Here is a 17,280-nt window from a genome sequence, read left to right as displayed (position 1 = left end):
GGCCATATTGTGTTTACTCTTAAGCCATTAATGGCAATCAGAATGTGAATTTGAAAAAAAATATAAGGATGTGCAGTTGTGCATTTCCTTGTTAGCGGGACTGACATGACATTGACAGCAGCTTAGGAGATGCCATCTGTACAAAGTGACTTTGGTCGTTAACTGAGTGCATTTGACAGTTGCTGCAAGGCTCCTTCCTTCTTCAATCTGTGAGCAGAAATACTTTTATATATGCATATATATATATGTATAAATTTATGCTCAACCAACTGGTTCTGTCATTTGTAGGATCAGCGATGACATGAAGCTGACTGACCTGGAACTGGTCAGGCTGGCAAACAATATTCAAGAGTTGCTTTATAATGCCTCTGATATCTGCCACGATCGTTCAGTCAAGTTCCTTATGGCAAGAGCAAAGGTAAGGCGCTTGGGTCAGACTGCTGTTGGTGTCTCATCCTTAATGAGGATTTACTCCAAGTTACTGATTTAATGAGTGAGACTTCTGAACTGGCATTCTCAACTGAAATTAAGTAACTCTTCCTGCTGCCACGGGCACTTGATGTTAATTAATGCCCACAGCACACAGGCATTAACATATCATGTCATTTTAAAGCAATGTGGGTTTCTGCTGCCTTTTTTTTTTTTAATACCCCTTTTTAATATTTTGACTTGCTGTCTTTGGAGATCCATGCAGAGAATATGTATCTATGACAAGGTAGCTGCTTGCACTGCAGTCTGCCTTCTCTGTCCCATGCAGGGTTAAATAATGTGCTTCTTAAAATACTAGAAGCCCTCAGACATGCTGACTGGTTATTTCTTTACATCTCTGAATTTTTGTGGTGTTATGTCGTCTTACAATGGTTTTCCTTTCATATAGGATGGCTTCCTAGAGAAGCTGAATTCCAGTGAGTTTGTTGCTCTTTCTCGCTTGATGGAAGGCTTTATCTTGGATACTGAGCAGATCTGTGGCCGCAAAAGTATGTCCTTGCGAGGAGCACTTCAGAGTCAAGCCAATAGATTTGTGAACAGATTCCATGAGGAGAGGAAGACGAAACTAAGGTATCTCTGGGTAGAAAACCTTTATGTTGTTACATGAATAATTTTATCAATTATAAGCCAGGCAAACACAATGTTCTGTTGCCTAGAACACTAGTAAGCCAGTTGTACTTAAGAGCAGGGGGTAAAAAAAGCTGTATTAAACCCCAGTTGTTTTAAATTGGTTTAGATTTTTACTGTTTCCGTAAGTTAATTTCTTCAAACTAGGTTGTTCTGCAGTTAATAAGGACAGTAACAGCTACAGGATATACCCAGAAATGACACTGAAGGGCAGGATTTTGTCTCGGGTTAAGTAACTTCAGGATAATTGACTCTCAGCTGTGTTTTGTGGGGTGTTTTCTGTTTGTGCTTGGTTCTGTTTTGTTTGTTTGTTGGGGGGGGGGGGGGGGTGTGGTGTTGTGGTTTTTGTTGTTTTTTGTTGTTTGTTTGGGGTTTTTTTAAACAAAACAGCAACACACAAACAAAACAAACCACAAAAAAACACACAAAAAAAAGACACTAAAAAACCTCACCACAACAACAACAAACAACCCAAAACCCCTCCAAAACAACCATTTAAAGAATTTCACTCCACTTGGGAACAGCCTTCTCAGTAATACACATCAAGTCTTTTTGCTCTCATCCATCAAAAGCTCTTAAAATTCTTGCATTTACCTGTTACTTCTGTGGCAGTGATCTTGTAAGGACCTTTATTGCCTAGTGTTATCTTTTGTCCTTTGCGACAGATTGAATGAATAAATGGTGAGATCTTCTGTTTTGCTACTGCCAGTTGTTGGGCACTTCTTTCTAATGAAGATGAATGACATAATGTTAGTCTTGATTCCACAGAATTACAGGCAGAAGAATTTCATTTTCTCAGCCTCCTCTCTTTTGTGTTTCTAACTAGCCTGCTCTTGGACAACGAGCGTTGGAAGCAAGCTGAAGTTCCTGCCGAGTTTCAGGATCTTGTCGATTCGGTGTCAGATGGCAGAATTTCTCTCCCTGAAAAAAAACCAGCAGGTATGTATCTAGCAGTCCTAGTGTTAACTGAATGTATTATCGGCAAATGCTGCTGTTGAATGTTGAAGGACATACTCTGTCAGTCTTGATCTGTGCTTGCTCCCTGCCTTCTGGGGGCATCAGAAGGAAGTTGATACTTTTTTTTTTTCCTTTGTTTACTGGTGTTGAAACTTCTTGTGTTTACCTTAAAAGATTTATTTATTTTTGAGAACTCGTTTAAGTATTATCACAGGGAGGGAGCTACTTATTTCTACTTATTTTATATGAGTATTCCCAGAGTAGAGTCTTACGGTCTTTGCACAGATTAAATCTTTCCTCAGAACATACCACTGAAGTGTTGCACGTGCATGTGTTCAGCCCTCCTCACTTCTTCCCACTACTTCATCTGCCAGTTGTTCAAATGAGAGGCAGCACGACATGTGGCTGCTCATGGAATTGAAAACTCATGTACATTCCATTATTTACCTTGCCACAGAAACCTCATTTGACCTCAGACAAGCCACTTTTTTACCTCCTTGTGCCCCATTTCCCCGTGCACAAAATGGGAATGCATAATGTGTTCGGGGATATTCATGCAGTATTGCAGCAATGAATGTGTGTGAACAGCTAGAAGAGGAAGAAGACATACATGGAGGGGAAAGAAAATGACAATAGATAATAAGGAAGAAAATACAGTAGTGTCACAATGGAGAAACATCAACCCTCCAAAAGGAATATAGTAGAGACGGAGAGCACATTAAGCAATAATCACTCCAATTATGGAACATGACACCAAAATACCCTCAATTGACCACTGCTCTTAAAGGAAGCTCTTTCAGCTTCCTTCAGGAAGATAGGAAACTGGTGGCATCAATTTTAGCATGAAAAAATGCATTAGTAAGAGCTTCTACTATGAAGCCGGAGGAGGAAGTGGTTTGAAGCTGAAACATTAATGTAAACAGCAAATAATTTGAGAATGTAGATTAGAAAACCTAGTGACTTTTTTTTTTCTTTTCTTCTTCTGTTTGTAACCTGTTGTATTTGAAATTTCTAGGTCCATAGTAACTGTGGAACTTTGGAGGATTTTGATCTAAAATCCCAGCAGATAATAAAGTAACTTTACAGTTGGTAATAATTATGATGAGTGGCCAACTGTATAAAAAAATATCGTAAAAGAGAGCAGTGTTCCAAAGATTGATTGTGATTTTTTTCAAGCCTTAGCAAACGAACACTAAATTTTTAGAAATAAGCTTTTTTTTGGTGGTACTTTTCAGTTCAACCTATCTCTTCCTTTTTTTGCTACAATGTCTAGCTACTGAAGAAAGAAAGCCAACTGAATTCCTTATTGTTGAAGGACAAAAATATGCAACAGTTGGGTAAGACATACTCTTTTCTATTAGCAGTGGGTTAGTTGGCAAGAGCTTTTGAATAGAACTGTGATGAACACTAAAGGCTTTATCAATCTTATTTAAATTAAAAAAAAAAAACAAACCCACCTTCTCCTTACACAGACTACTTTCTCTTTAGTTCCCAAACAGTTATAAGACATTGCAAGCTCTTCTGTCCATTAACGTGCTGTTTCTTGTATAAATGACTAGGCTGAAATTTATGGTTTCATTTGAATATTTTTTTTCTCAATTATTTAATGAAAACACAGAGTCATGAAAATACAGTTTTGTCTTCACAGCACACTTGTTATTTCTTGTATTAGAGGTTATCTCTGGCAAAAATCATAGAACCATAGAATAGTTTGGGTTGGAAGGGACCTCCAAAGCTCATCCGGTCCATCCCCCCTGCCATGAGCAGGGACATCTTCACCCAGATCAGGTTGCTCAGAGCTCTGTCCAGCCTGGCCTGGGATGTCTCCAGGGATGGGGCATCTACCACCTCTCTGGGCAACCTGGGCCGGTGTTTCATCACTGTCATTCTAAAAAATTCCTTCCTTTTGACTAGTATGAATCTCCCCTCCTTTAGTTTAAAACCATTCCCCTTGTTCTGTCACAACAGGCCCTACTAAAGAGTTTGTCCTTATCTTTCTTACAGGCTCCTTTAAGTGTTGAAAGGCCACAATAAGGTCTCCCTGGAGCCTTCTCTTCTCCAGGCTGAACAACCCCAAAATACATGAGTCCACTACTGAATGATTACTTATCTCATTCAGAATAAGAGATAAGTTATGGGCTTTCTCAGAAGCTGCACATGCTGTTTCTTGGTATCCTGATTGCTCTGGATTGGAAAGTAGTTTCTTAAAGCTGGTTGTATCACAGATGTTTTAAAATATGTAATACTCACATACCACTTTCATTTAGGAGCAGCTATGTGTCCAAAGACTGAGAGACTTAAGCATTAAATATGCATGAGAGTGTTTTTGAGGAGGGAGTAAAACTTGGAAGATCTCCCTCCCCAGAGTTCTAACATCAGTTTAGCCCAAATTTAAAAGTTCTGATTTACATAATGTCTTTGACCAGCAGTCATTTTAGGAGTTGCTTCATGGTGGTGCATTATTGTTCAATTGGAATGTAAGTTGATGGCTCAGAACTTTGGTGCCAGCCAGATGATATCACTGTAAAAGAGCATTTCAGGTTATTTGAACATGGTTTAAGGAATAAAATTTACTTAATAGATGATGTCTTTGATAATCCACCTCTGCCTGTTTGAAACTTGTTATATTTACCTCTATGAAGCAATGTTAGCTTCATGTTGGTGCAAATACTTGTTTCAGTTCTACACATTTCTACATACAGTTTCATTGTATTTAAGCAAATAAAATGCATTCATGAAAAAAAGCTTTGATGTTCCCCAAAAATTCTCTAGGTGTTTATTTGCAGTTGATTGCTCATCATCTTTCTGCACTCTAGTGCCTAAAGGAAAAAAGAGATTTAAGTTTTTGAAATGTTAGAATATCTACTCTCAACATTAGATATTGCCTTAGTTTTCCTGTCATCTTTGTATATGAATTCAAAAGAGCATACCTGCTGGAGCCTTCCCAGTTTGATCCAGTAGCTCCCAGAGGCTCCAGTGCCTGCAGAATTCAGGGGAAATTACGGGTGTTGAGCATCTTTGAATATATGATACTGTCTCTTCACAGCTGCCTTCTCTTTTTGTGACTCCTTAGCATTCATTCTTTCCAATGGTGGTTGTTGTCTACATTCAGTGGATTTTTATACTTGCTCAAAGTTGGCCAGAATTATACAGTAGTATAAGATAAGAGCTTTGTATTTTTTGTCCCCTGCCAACATCTGTATGGAGACTTCTAGTTCCACAGTAGCTTTTTTGGAAATTAATAAGTTATACCAATCAACCTGAGAGATTTTTCTCTCAGAAGTTAAGTACTTTTTCCATGCACCATCCTGTGGAATAGGTATTCTTTATAACCATCTTTATGTATATCTTCTTTGATGTTCTACTTCAGATCATGTGATGGGTTTATTTAATGCTGTAATCTTTAGCATTAGGTAGCTTTCTATCAAGATGAGTGTCCTGTGTTTGATTTTTTTTTTTCCAGCATATTCTATGCACTGAGATGACATATTTGGCTGTTTCCTCTCTTGTAGGACAGTATTGCTGTTAATAAGAATAATCCTCGAGTACTGCCAGTGTGTTGATAACATTCCTTCCATCACCACTGACATGCTTACCCGCCTGTCTGATTTACTGAAGGTATGACTCCAAATGTACCATCTGGGAGTATTTAAGGTGGAGAAAATGTCTTATTCTCTGTAATGCTTCATGTGCTTTTCCGATTTCATATAAATGATATAAATTGTCTAGAAATGATTGTGTTTGTTACTGTGCCGTAAGGTAGCCTTTTAAGCTAAGGGCATTAAAGATGTCGTTTGCGTGAATTAACTTTGGGAAGGCTGTCTTTCCTCTTCTTTAGCTGGAGTATTGGAAATCCCATCTAGCAGTGTTTGTCACAGCTGCCTGTCCTTCAGGCTGGGTGTAGGATTAATGCTTCTGAAGAAAAAGCAATTTGATCTCAGATGCCACAGAGATATATCTATGTACAGGAAGGAAATTAATCCCTTATTTTTTTACAAGTCAGTAGAGGTATAGTCAGCAGAAGCATGAAAAATAGTGTGGGATGAAGCTTCTGTTGTAAATGTAAAGATGATGGAAGACCAGAACCTTTTTGTCATTTATTTCTCGCTAGGGAAGTGCAAACTCGGTAAAGCACAGATACTGCAAGATAATAGAAGTAAGCAATAGTAAAAGGAGCACATGAATGCGTCTTGAAACTGTCATATATATATATATATATGTATATATATATATGTATATGTATGCTTCAAAGCCTAGCAGTTAATTTATTTGAAGGTTTTCACATGTGTCTCTGCTGCCTACAAAGGTTATGTCTGGTATTAGAGTTCTAAACATAGGCATAATCTGTAAAAGACGAACAGATTCTACTCTCCAAAAGTGTATTTTATGTAAGATGGGGGACAGGAAACGCAGCCTAGAAGATGGACTTTTAAATAATCTTCCTGTTGGTGATTCTTACCTGAATAACTGGATGCAGGAACACTCCTCCCCACAGTCATCATTCAGATTCATCCACAAACCTTCTGCTTTGAAGGCACTATCCAAGGCAAAGCAGTCAGTCTGGAACTGGGAATGTTCACCTCTTGTTCTCTAGATGCTGCTTCACTCAGGTCTTACAGCACCTTTTTGCAGGTAGAATAGCAGTAGATGCTTTAAACTTGGCCAGATTTGCATCTCTGTGTTACTTCTCTCTCCCTACCATATCTTGTTCCGTCTAGCTCTATGTAATTTGTGTTTTATTCCTTGATATTCGTTTGTCACATGCAGTTAAATTATTGCATTTCCTGTCTGACAGCAAGGTGCCATCAGTGATGACAAGAGCAGCTAGCAAAAACAAAAGCTCATTTATTACATTTTGAACAAAACAAGAGCCACCCAAGGTGTCCTTGCAGGTTGACAGCTGTCAGAGCTAGCAAATTTTGAAGGTAGCGAGAGCTAGTCTTTATTGTAATGGAAGCTGCAAAGTGTTCCCTGGTAGTGAAATTCCAGGCCATTTTGAACTGTGGCTGCAACCAGAATGAAGTGACACCTGTGTATGAAGAAAAACAGGTTTGTTATTACTGGAGTCATTTAGCTGGTGCAGGTAAGAGAAGGTAGGCAGCCATGGTGCCAGAATGCAGAAATGCTTTCCTCCAAGCAGTCACAAGGAGGAGGTATTGCTCTTTTGATGTTTTGGGAATGCTGCTTCCTTGCTGCTTTGTCTGCAGCAGGCCATCTGGTAACAGTAATAGCTACAAAAGGCAGGGGGAGAGTACAAGTGCCTATCATCCTTTATAGAGCATGTTTTTAAGGGTCTGCCGTGCAGTCAATCAGTTGGTGCTAACCTGAGCTAAATACCTCAGAGCAGCTTTAGGCTGTGTAGGATGTATCTGTCTGTTCAGTGGGTCTACTCCTGAAGTCCACCAGGAGGCACAAGTCCTGGTGTTTGAATGTCAGACAGTTTCGGATCCTGACTGCGGTCTGAGAGCAGAGCAGGTTATGCCTCTCGCAGGTTGGGGCCACATGTAGCTCAGGTTCAGTTGCGGCACTAGGTCTGGTTTGCTTTTCTGGCCTTGGATACACCATGCTGGCAGAGTGGTTTGCAGTGCTCACAGCATGTCCTCTCTGCTCCTTAGTTTTGTGACTTACTCCAGCTAATAGAACAATTTTTTACTATTTTTACTCAAGGGGGGTTGAAATTTTCGGTTTGTTCCTAACGTTATCATGGAGCAAGACCCACAAAGCGGGATTGTGGCCCTACAAAAGAGGAGCACTATGTGAATGAAAATTTCCTGTGTTGCAGACGCAAGCTGCAAGGGCAACCTCATCACAATTCTTTGTGAATCTTTCTTTGGGTGTAAAAGAAAGGGTCAGCTCTCTGTAGGTTTTGTCTCCCAAGTTCCACCCCAGGACAGTTCTGCTCAGACATGAGCCCTGGCACTTCTCTCCATTCAGAGCAGGAATCGGGGACAGCAGCAATGGCTCTGCTGTCTCTACTGCATCATCCAAGCCAGTCTAGAATTTCTGGTGTCTCAAGCTGAGTGGTGGACCAAAATTCCAAAATAAGACAGACTATGCTAACAGGAACTGTCTTAGTGCCCAGAGACATTGCTGGCCTGTGTGCATTTAGTGATAACTTATTTTGTCCCGGAACTAAGCTAGGAAGATTGTCATGAGTCATCCACTATACCTGGAATTCTTACAGAATTGGTTTTTAACATGGCTTATCATCATCTGTGTGCCATTTCTTAATCTCAGTATTTTATAGTGTTACAAACACAGATTCAGCCACTTCAGAAGCAGAGAGTTTTAGTGCTTTCAAGTTTTCTTTAACATCAGCGGTGGGGAAGGTCTAAAGCCAGAGCAGAAACTTATTCTTTTGATAATTTCCATCCTCATATTGCACTTGTCTACTCAGCAGCACTAGTGAGATCCTTACCCTTCACCCAAGGCTCTGGTTTGTGAAGTACATTTTATGTATTTCTAGTATAAAACTATTCTTGTGTACAACTTTCAAAGTAAGGCTGAACATAGCAAGTCTACTTTTACACTGAGAGAGGCCTCACCCAAAAGTCTCATAGAGAAGCAGAAATAATTCCCTTAATTGAAATCACTGAGCCCCTGTGTTTTTAACAACAATATCTCTGCTTCCCTGCGCTGAAACACTGCCTTGAGTGCTTTGGCATAAACTGGGTCAAATAAATAGTATGGGCCAATGACTACTGCAAGTGGGGAAAAAGTTCCTTTTGTCTTATTAGTTAGGAGTCCTGGACTCCTCTGTAGCAAGGAGTATATGGAAACCCTGGTACTGGCCTTCTTTTATTTTGTAATAATCTGCTTAATCTTGTGGAATTCTATTGATGGTATTTCTAAACTGTGGTTATGTGTAGTTGTTAAAGAGTCAGCATAAATTTCCACTATCTTTTTCTTACAGTATTTCAACTCTAGAAGTTGCCAACTAGTGCTTGGAGCTGGTGCATTACAAGTTGTTGGTTTGAAAACAATCACTACAAAAAACCTAGGTATGCATTTCTATATTTAAAATGTCAAAGCTTATCCAAAAAAAAAAAAAGAAAAAGAAACAAAAACAACACCTAAACATATATAAGCTATGTTTGTGTTGCGGTGCCATGCATGGAACACAGAGGGTGATAAGATCTTGCTGGTTAGGGGGTAAAACGTATAAAAGCCAGTGAATTGTCTGATTAAGGGGTGCACTGAAATCCATCACATTCCTTTGCTGTCTACTGGATCACTTTAAACGTAAAGCTTGACTGTGTCACTTGAAGGAAACATCAGAACAAATATGCAGACTAGGAAGTTTTCCACAAAAATCTTTTGATTGTGGGAAGGTGCAGTTACTTTTTAAGTGATGATGCTGGCATGCTTGGGAGCTGCTTAGTGTTCAGATCTTGAGATGGGAGGTACGTAAGTAGAGGAATGCAGCCAGACCCCGTCTCCCTGTGCATTTTGCTGAGCTGTGCTGTCCTGTCTGCCCTGTGGTGCTGTATTCTGCAATGCCGTGTCCACACACAGCTCCTGCGGGTTATAACCGCGTGTCAGTAATGCGCGAAATTATTCCTGTGGGTGGCTGCAAGTCAAAGATTAGTCTCTATGTGGCCGAGTGTCCTGGCGCAGTCAGGTAACTTAGGGCTCTGTGTCTCTGTGCTGAATCCAAACTATGATTTAGACTTTAGAGTTCCTCATTTCCAGTGTACAGCTGTTTAGCTGAATTGCCAGCCCCCAAGTTACCTGCCCGGACTGCTTCAGCTGCTCTGAAAAGCTGGGGAGAGCTAGGTGCCCAGTTCCATGCTGCAGAAAAGTCTAACATGCTACTCGAGACCCCTAGTTTTAAACAGTCTCCTGAAATTAAGAGCCTTTGGTGATAGGTTGAGCAGGAGTTTGACCTTGCAGTTCTCATGTGTCAGCGCGTCCTGATGACCAGTCTGCGTTTCCCTTTTTAAAAGGGAATGACTTGAGGCAGATGAGTTGAGAGGCTTTCCCACCAAGGGCCACAGGAGCAGACACAAGTGAGCTGGGCCAGGTCTTTGCTTCAGAAGCATACACCGCATTGGCCAGTGTGGTGACCAGCATGTGTCCTGCTGTCATCTCAGGACCTGATGGACATGGGAGAAGCTCAGGTCTCAGAATCCTGCCAGGAGCTGGCTCTGTGCAGCTCAGCACTGGCGGGACAGTGTGTTTATTATACGTACACCTTCTGCAGAAGTAGTGATTCCTTGGGAATGTGGCTGCCGAGGTTAGGTAGCTGATGAGTCAGGTCTTTTGAGATCTCTCTGTCTGTGTGTGCTCAGAGCTCAAAATGTCAAGTAGACACTTAAAGCCTCTCGTAAAATTAGTCCCTTATCCCGTATCTTACAGAAGCTGGATGTGAATAGCCAGGTGTTAGCCTGGTGTCTTCAATGGATGGGGTTTCCCAACAGAAACAAATATTGTGTCAGATCTGTTATGTTAAAGGAGATACAGTCTATACAAAATGACTCTTCCTCTTTAATAATTAAGCTATTTTTCTCTCCCTCTCTCGCTTCTGGATTTACAGCCCTTTCTTCACGTTGCCTACAGCTAATTGTACACTACATTCCCATTATCAGGGCTCATTTTGAAGCTCGACTGCAGCCAAAGCAGTTTAGCATGCTCAGGCATTTTGACCACATTATGAAGGTAATTCTTTTGGCATTTCCTAATTAAGTGCAAAGTTCTGCTTTTCATCTATGCTCTGAAGAATATGAATGTTATTATATAGTAAATAAAACCTGCTTTCTTCCATTACAGGATTATCACGACCATATAGCTGAAATTTCAGCAAAGCTCGTTGCCATAATGGATAGCTTATTCGACAAACTATTATCAAAGGTAATGATTTATGGAAATAATTATACACTCTGAATAGCAATTGGAGGTCTCATTGTATACAGTCTAGATGTTTCAAATGGAATATTAAACTTTCCTAATCAGGAGTTTTTTGAACTTCTTTAAACTGTATAAACACAGAGCTCTGTGCTGTACTTGGGAATGTTTGTGTTAACATTTGCCACCTGGGTGTCATTCACCTTCACCCCCAGAAAAAATATTCTTTGTTTACCTCTTCAGCTGTATCGGGAATGTTTTGGCTGGCGCAGATGCTCTGTGTTTGGAAACTGAAGTACTCTCCTACCCTTAGCAGTTTTATCCGCTGACAGCTCTTGTCTGCAGCCAGGCTGAGCCAGTTCCTGCTTCCTGCTCTTCCCCACGGTGCCTCTTTGGAAGTGGGGAGTGGTAATTTCCTGCAGCTGAGGAAACACCAAAAAACTGCTGAGGAGGAAGAGTTTTTGGAGGGGAAGGACCAGCTCTTATGTTTGGCTGCAGACCTGGCTGGGGCTAGGGGTCTGTGCTTAGCAGTTCCTGCTGCATAGTAATGCTACAGCTGTCCCATGAAATGCTCTTAGATGATTTTTGTTGTTGTTGTTGTTGTTTTTAACACTCATCAGGGGAACAGGTTGGTCCTGGGCTGAATCCAGTCTCTGACTAATCTTGAGGTGGAATACACTGAGACTGCCCTGAGATGGGACCTCCTGGGCCCACAGGTCTCATGGATGAAGTTCATGAGCTTTTAAAGCTTAGTGTTTTGCTTTGGATCTCATGTGCTTAAAAAAAGGGGGGATGGGGAAGAAGCTGGTTTATGAGAGAAAATAATTAACTCTTTACTGACTTGATTGACTGGCCATGGCCAACCCCTCCTTGTCAGAGCTCTTGAGAAGCACAGAATGTCTCTGGTGGAGCAGAAGGTGGGGAGAGGCTGATGGGGGCTGCAGTGGGGTGGCTGTAACAGGCAGCATTTCTGTTATTTTATTGTTTATTTGATGTTGTGCTTTATCTTTTCATCTGTTTCTTTGGCTAATGAAGTGTTACCAAAAAGTGGGGTGGAGGAGGGGAGATACCCAAAGCATTTAAATTAGGATTCCCTGCCCCCTGTTGTGTTTACACTTCTAAAAACATGTTTATGCCCTTTTCTAAAGATCCAAATAGTGTTCTACTTATTTGGGGTTTTTTGCCCCACACAAAAATACCCGTTCTCTGAAGTAACATGGCTTTTTGGTCACTTTATGTATTGAAAATAAAAGACAAATGCAAGAATTTAGATTATTGATAGTAAACAAGTTAGCCCACACCAAACCAGTAGCACAGTTTCTAATTCTTGATAATAGGTACTAAGTATCCATCTCTCACTGTCCTTCCATCTTTACAGCCCATTCTCCTCTTGTGAGCTGGCACAAGTTATAAACTGAGAATATTCCTGTCCCTTAGAGCTCTTAAAGGCTTGGGTGACAGTGCCTGGCTCACATGAGTGCAACCCACACACTGCAGGAGAAAAGGAGACAAGACTATTTGTTATTTGTCTCCATTCCTAACATACCCCATAATTTGGCTCATCTTGTTTCTGAAATAATGAAATCCTGGCATTGAAGGCTGTGAAGCACATAAAACCAGGAAATTTGCAAACGGGCATGTCAGTGCAGCCGTGTCAGCGTGTTCTTTGGGTTACACATTTTTGTGAGAGTCCAAATATTTCAGTGCCTTGTGGATAAAGTGGTTACTTGCTTTAAAGTGTATAAATCTGAATGAGTAAGCAAGCAAGTTTTGTAGTGGCACATGTCCAGAATGCTTTAAAAACAAATACTGCACCATCTAGAATCATGCTTTGTAGGAGACAAACCATTTGATCCAGTGGAAGGGACATTGACCTGGCTCTTGGGTAACATTGGCGAGTTAATCTTGCATTTCCCGCAGGGAGCCACGTGGGACAGGAGCTGCCATCCCACAGTGAGACCTGCGCTCAGCGGGCGCTTCACAGCAGCATGGACAGTTCCCAGCATCTGTCTGTGAACTTTGGCAGGGAGATAAAACAGGATCCGGGGGTATTTAACACGGCTATAATTAACAACTGAAAAAGGCGTAGGTTTTTAAAAAGGGATAAATGTTCATAGAAAAAAAATCCAGCGTGGGTTCTTAGCTTCTCTTGGAGCTTGCCGTCTTGTGACTGTTTGCTCCAAAGAGCTGTAAATTTTTGTCTGATCCCTCATGGTATTACACACTGTTGACCTTAGCTGGAGATAAAAATGGCCAGTGCCTCACAGGGCTGGAGCTCATGTTTCCTTCTGGTGCTATTGCTTTTCCCCATCACAATGAAGAGTTTGATTTGCCTGTAGCTGTGCAAGAGCCATCACTGCAGCTTGCCGGTTCCCTTTGGCTTTACAACATGCTGGTAAACTGTAAATCATTTGTTGCTCAACTCTCATGTCTCGAGGCACAATCCTGTATGCTGTGCAGGGAGCAGGGCTCCTGGAAGCAGTAAGCACTATTTGTCTGCTACTTCACCTCTTAAGTAGCCATCGGTTTGGCTTTTCTGTAAATGCTTTCTCAAAACTCCCCCCCCTTTTTTGTTTTCTCTCACACTCAGGCAAGCTTTGTTGTTTTTCACAAGTCAGACTAGTGTGAGAGCGTCTCCTCCAAGGTGTTCGTAAAGAATTTAGTTATAATGATTTGGTTCTTCCACTGAGTTGTGCAAGGCCCTTTGGGGAGGTGTCAGCTGACCAAAGGTGACCTGCCAGTGTTTAACCCAGGCCTGTGCTGGCACAGCCTCTCCACCAGGAGCTGAAGAGCTGGCTTCAGTGTTCCTGGGACAGTTTATCAAAGCGCTTCTGAAATCACATTCTAATCTTCCCTATCCAGGATGGGGATGTAAGGATTTTGTTCCCTTTGTAGCAAATCTCTTACCATCTGGTGGTTTCCAGTGTCTTGTTTCTTGGATCTCAGTCACCAGGAGAAAGGATGTTTCCTACTTTGATTCCAAGGTATTTCTGCCCCATTTTTGTGGGGTTTTCGGCAGTTTTATGTGGCCAATATTGAGTTTTCAGAAGTTTCCGTTTCTTTATGCTTTCCTTTCCTGCTTGCTTCAGAAATTTGGATATATGTGATCTTAGAGAAGTATTCTTCTCTCATTAAGTACTTCGGGGTGTATTCATCATTGCTTGTCTGTCCCTGACTCACACAAATCTGAAGGAGAGGGCAGCTAGCAGGTCACATAGCGTGTGTGCCTCTGTGTAGCTGGCACAGTGGTTATTCTCTTTGCATCTGTAATTCTTAGGGTAATGGAAACCAACAAAAGATAATGAGCAAAGAGAAACTATGCAAACTAACAAAGATGAGTAGATGAAGTTGGGTAATCCTTAGATTTCATACTGGTTTGAAAGTTACTATTTGCTTATGAAGCAAGAACTGCTAAAAGATTGTTTTGTGGTCGTGCTTGGCTGAGACAGATCGTGCCCAGTGGGCGTTTTGATTTGTGATATGCTGAATGATTTGTGATGTCATTAGCAATCAAGGGCTTCAGATGGCTGTTGGAAATTCTTCTCTATAAACGGATTGAAGGTGGCAGAAAGGACTAACTGGTTGTGTTTTCATTTGCAGTATGAAGTGAAGGCTCCTGTTCCTTCAGCATGCTTCAGGAATATCTGCAAGCAAATGGCAAAGATGCATGAGGCTATATATGATCTCCTTCCTGAGGAGCAAACTCAGGTGAATGTTATTTTTGAGAATCATGTAACACCTCCCTTGCAACTGCACATGAACTCAGTAACGAGAGAGACTTCTGCTTTTGGGGGGGGAAAAAACTGAGTCTTTGCAAAACCCACACATTAAAGGGGTTGGCAGCAGTCATGCAGACAGCTCAGTCTGAACTGAAGGAAGTGTTTGGACGTGCAGGGAGAATGATGAGACACACAAAAAGAACTGTCTGATTCCAGGATTTTAAGCTGCATTTTAGTGTCTAGAGAGGTGAATCTTCACTTCATGAATTAGTGCTGAAATTCTACACAAAGGGCAACATTTTGGGGCTCAAGTACTGCCCTTTTGGGGAATTCTTCTGTAATGCTGCTCAAATGCGGCCTGCTCAATGCATTATGCGGCCAAACTGTACCAGATGTGCTTTTTCAGTATTTTGCTGCAGTTACTGCTACTGCAAAGTCGTAAATCTAAGGACAGGAAGGACCGATAGTCACTGAATGCACTAAATTGTAGTTTCTCTTTTGCACTAAATTAAATGGTACTTTCAAACTGTTTTTCATTATTTCTCTTAGAGAAAATACTTTAAGTGGTTATAGTACAGGGAAGGGGTTTATCTTCTTGCCTTAATACAAGTTGCTAGATGCTTCAGACAACAGGGAATTAAAATACATGCTCCAAACATGTCCTCTAAGTGCAACACATAACAAGTGAGGCTGTATACTGTCTTGTGTGTTAAATCGTAAATGGCCAGAAAGATTAGGAGGCTGAAGGACTGGCAGAAAGCAAAATCACATGAATTGTAAAACCAAAACCGCAGATTGGTGATTTAAGGTGTTTGCAATGTATTTCCTCGCTGTATGCAGTGATGCAAGTGTGGGGATAGTTCCTTATTCTGGTTCTGTGGCTTCCTCTAGATGTTGTTTTTACGAATTAACGCAAGCTACAAACTTCACCTGAAGAGGCAGCTGGCCCACCTAAATGTAGTCAATGATGGAGGACCTCTGAATGGGTATGTTTGGGCACTTCTTTTTTACTGCTTAATTTAAATAAGGATGCTTTGTCTTCTGCAAGGAAGTTGTGATTGCAGATGCAGCCATGCTCTGTGTTTTGTGTTCCATTTGAAGCTTTCTTACAGTAAAAGGACATGACTTGTGCCTTTCCCATAGTAACCAGGAATGCAGTGAGCCTGGTAATAGATTGTGATTTGGGTATTGTCCCACTGGAAACCTGCTGTAGGTTCCCTCAGTTTGCGGATTGCTTTTTCTCTTTTTGTGTGACAGCAGTAGCCACAGTTTGATTCTCAAGAGTTGCGTGGTTCATGAAGCAGTTTTGAATCATGGATGATGACTCATGCTGCTAGCAAAGTAAAAATAGGAAAAAGTGGTATTTCTCCTGTGCAATGGGCAGCTTCTCTACAGAAATAGTTTTTACAGCAGAACTAAACTTGAAAGAGAGATTATGCTGACAGAGCTTTTCCCCTTTCCTGCCCCAGCCCAACCCTCCATCACCAAACCAGGTCAGTGGTCCCTCTCCTGAGAGGCTGTGCCTAACGTCCCACACCTCCTGGGGAAGCCTGCAGCCTCTTGCAGGCTGAATCCCGTTGTAAGTTGGATTGTCCTCTGAAACAATAAGTCTTGTAATCTTTCTTAATGACCTAGGGTTATTTATTTAAAGTGTAGTAAGGGTGAAATTCACTCAGCCTACCCACATGCAAGAAGGCATTGTCTTAGGTTGAAGAAGCCAGAGAAGGAAGTTTATAAGTGTTTCAAATCTTGCTAGAACGAAAGAAGGCATTTGTTTCTGTCCAATTTATGCTTAAGCTTATTTATCCTTGTCCTCTGTGTGTTTACCTGGAATGGTTTTCTGTACTTGTGGTGTATTTACAAGACAACATGCACTTGCCTTTGGTACTTAGTAATGCATTTGTAAGCCAACAAGCTCCCTGGAGTGGGGCTGCAGCACCCAGAACACGTTGGGGAGCGTTTCACCCTTGGGTTTCTAGTCCTGAATGGTGTGATGCACTGTCTTCCTCCTGCTCCTTTGGGTTTGCTCAGTGCTTGTGGGTGGATGGCCTGAATGTGGACCCCTTTTTGATAGGAGGGTTGGTGTGATGTGCTGGTGGTGCATTTTCCGGCACAGTCATCCTGGCTGTCAGGAGTGTTTCAGCAGCCACTGGAAACAGTGATGCCCAAGTCTTGTTTCCTTCATGGCAGCAGTTACTTAATTCAGAACGTAGCTTTCCCACAGTGTGTCGTCAGGGCCTTTTGAAAAGGGAAACATCAAATGCTGGATTTCACTTGCTGATATTCCAGCAGTCTTCATTGACCTAGTTTTAAACCTGCTTTCCTGATCTTCATCCTGTTTTAGACTGCTTGTTTCTGTAATAACAGTAAAAAACCAGGCCTGTGAATCCTGGTTAATTTTTTTTTAAACTATGAAAATACAATTTTTACTCCTACATCTTGCTTCTTTCTAACTAGAAATATCATGATCATGTTTCTGTCATCCTTAGATACATTGTAACGATGTATGAGGGATTTTAACTGTATAAAGTGTTACAAGCAATGTAACTGTTTTGCTGTTAACCTTCTAGAATACAGAAGTTAATGTTGCAATAATTAATATTCTAAATTCACGTCTAGAGAAGCCTGGCATTACAGCAAGAGA

At 41.2% G+C, this 17,280-nt stretch overlaps 1 protein-coding gene across 1 annotated transcript in view; it reads left to right on the top strand.

Annotated features, from left to right (window-relative positions):
- VPS54 (VPS54 subunit of GARP complex) overlaps nt 1-17,280 on the top strand; it is a 51,134-nt gene that overhangs the window by 32,313 nt on the left and 1,541 nt on the right. Inside the window, exons 14-23 of the mRNA XM_080342287.1 lie at nt 289-418; nt 878-1,059; nt 1,943-2,055; nt 3,347-3,410; nt 5,586-5,691; nt 8,987-9,074; nt 10,610-10,731; nt 10,843-10,923; nt 14,518-14,625; nt 15,528-15,622. Coding sequence (XP_080198413.1) covers nt 289-418; nt 878-1,059; nt 1,943-2,055; nt 3,347-3,410; nt 5,586-5,691; nt 8,987-9,074; nt 10,610-10,731; nt 10,843-10,923; nt 14,518-14,625; nt 15,528-15,622 — 1,089 coding nt within the window. The remainder of the gene's footprint in view (nt 1-288; nt 419-877; nt 1,060-1,942; nt 2,056-3,346; nt 3,411-5,585; nt 5,692-8,986; nt 9,075-10,609; nt 10,732-10,842; nt 10,924-14,517; nt 14,626-15,527; nt 15,623-17,280) is intronic.

The sequence above is a fragment of the Nesoenas mayeri genome (assembly GCF_963082525.1).
Source record: "Nesoenas mayeri genome assembly, chromosome: 3".
Taxonomy (NCBI): Eukaryota; Metazoa; Chordata; class Aves; order Columbiformes; family Columbidae; genus Nesoenas; species Nesoenas mayeri.
This window is presented reverse-complemented; position numbering and strand designations above follow the sequence as displayed.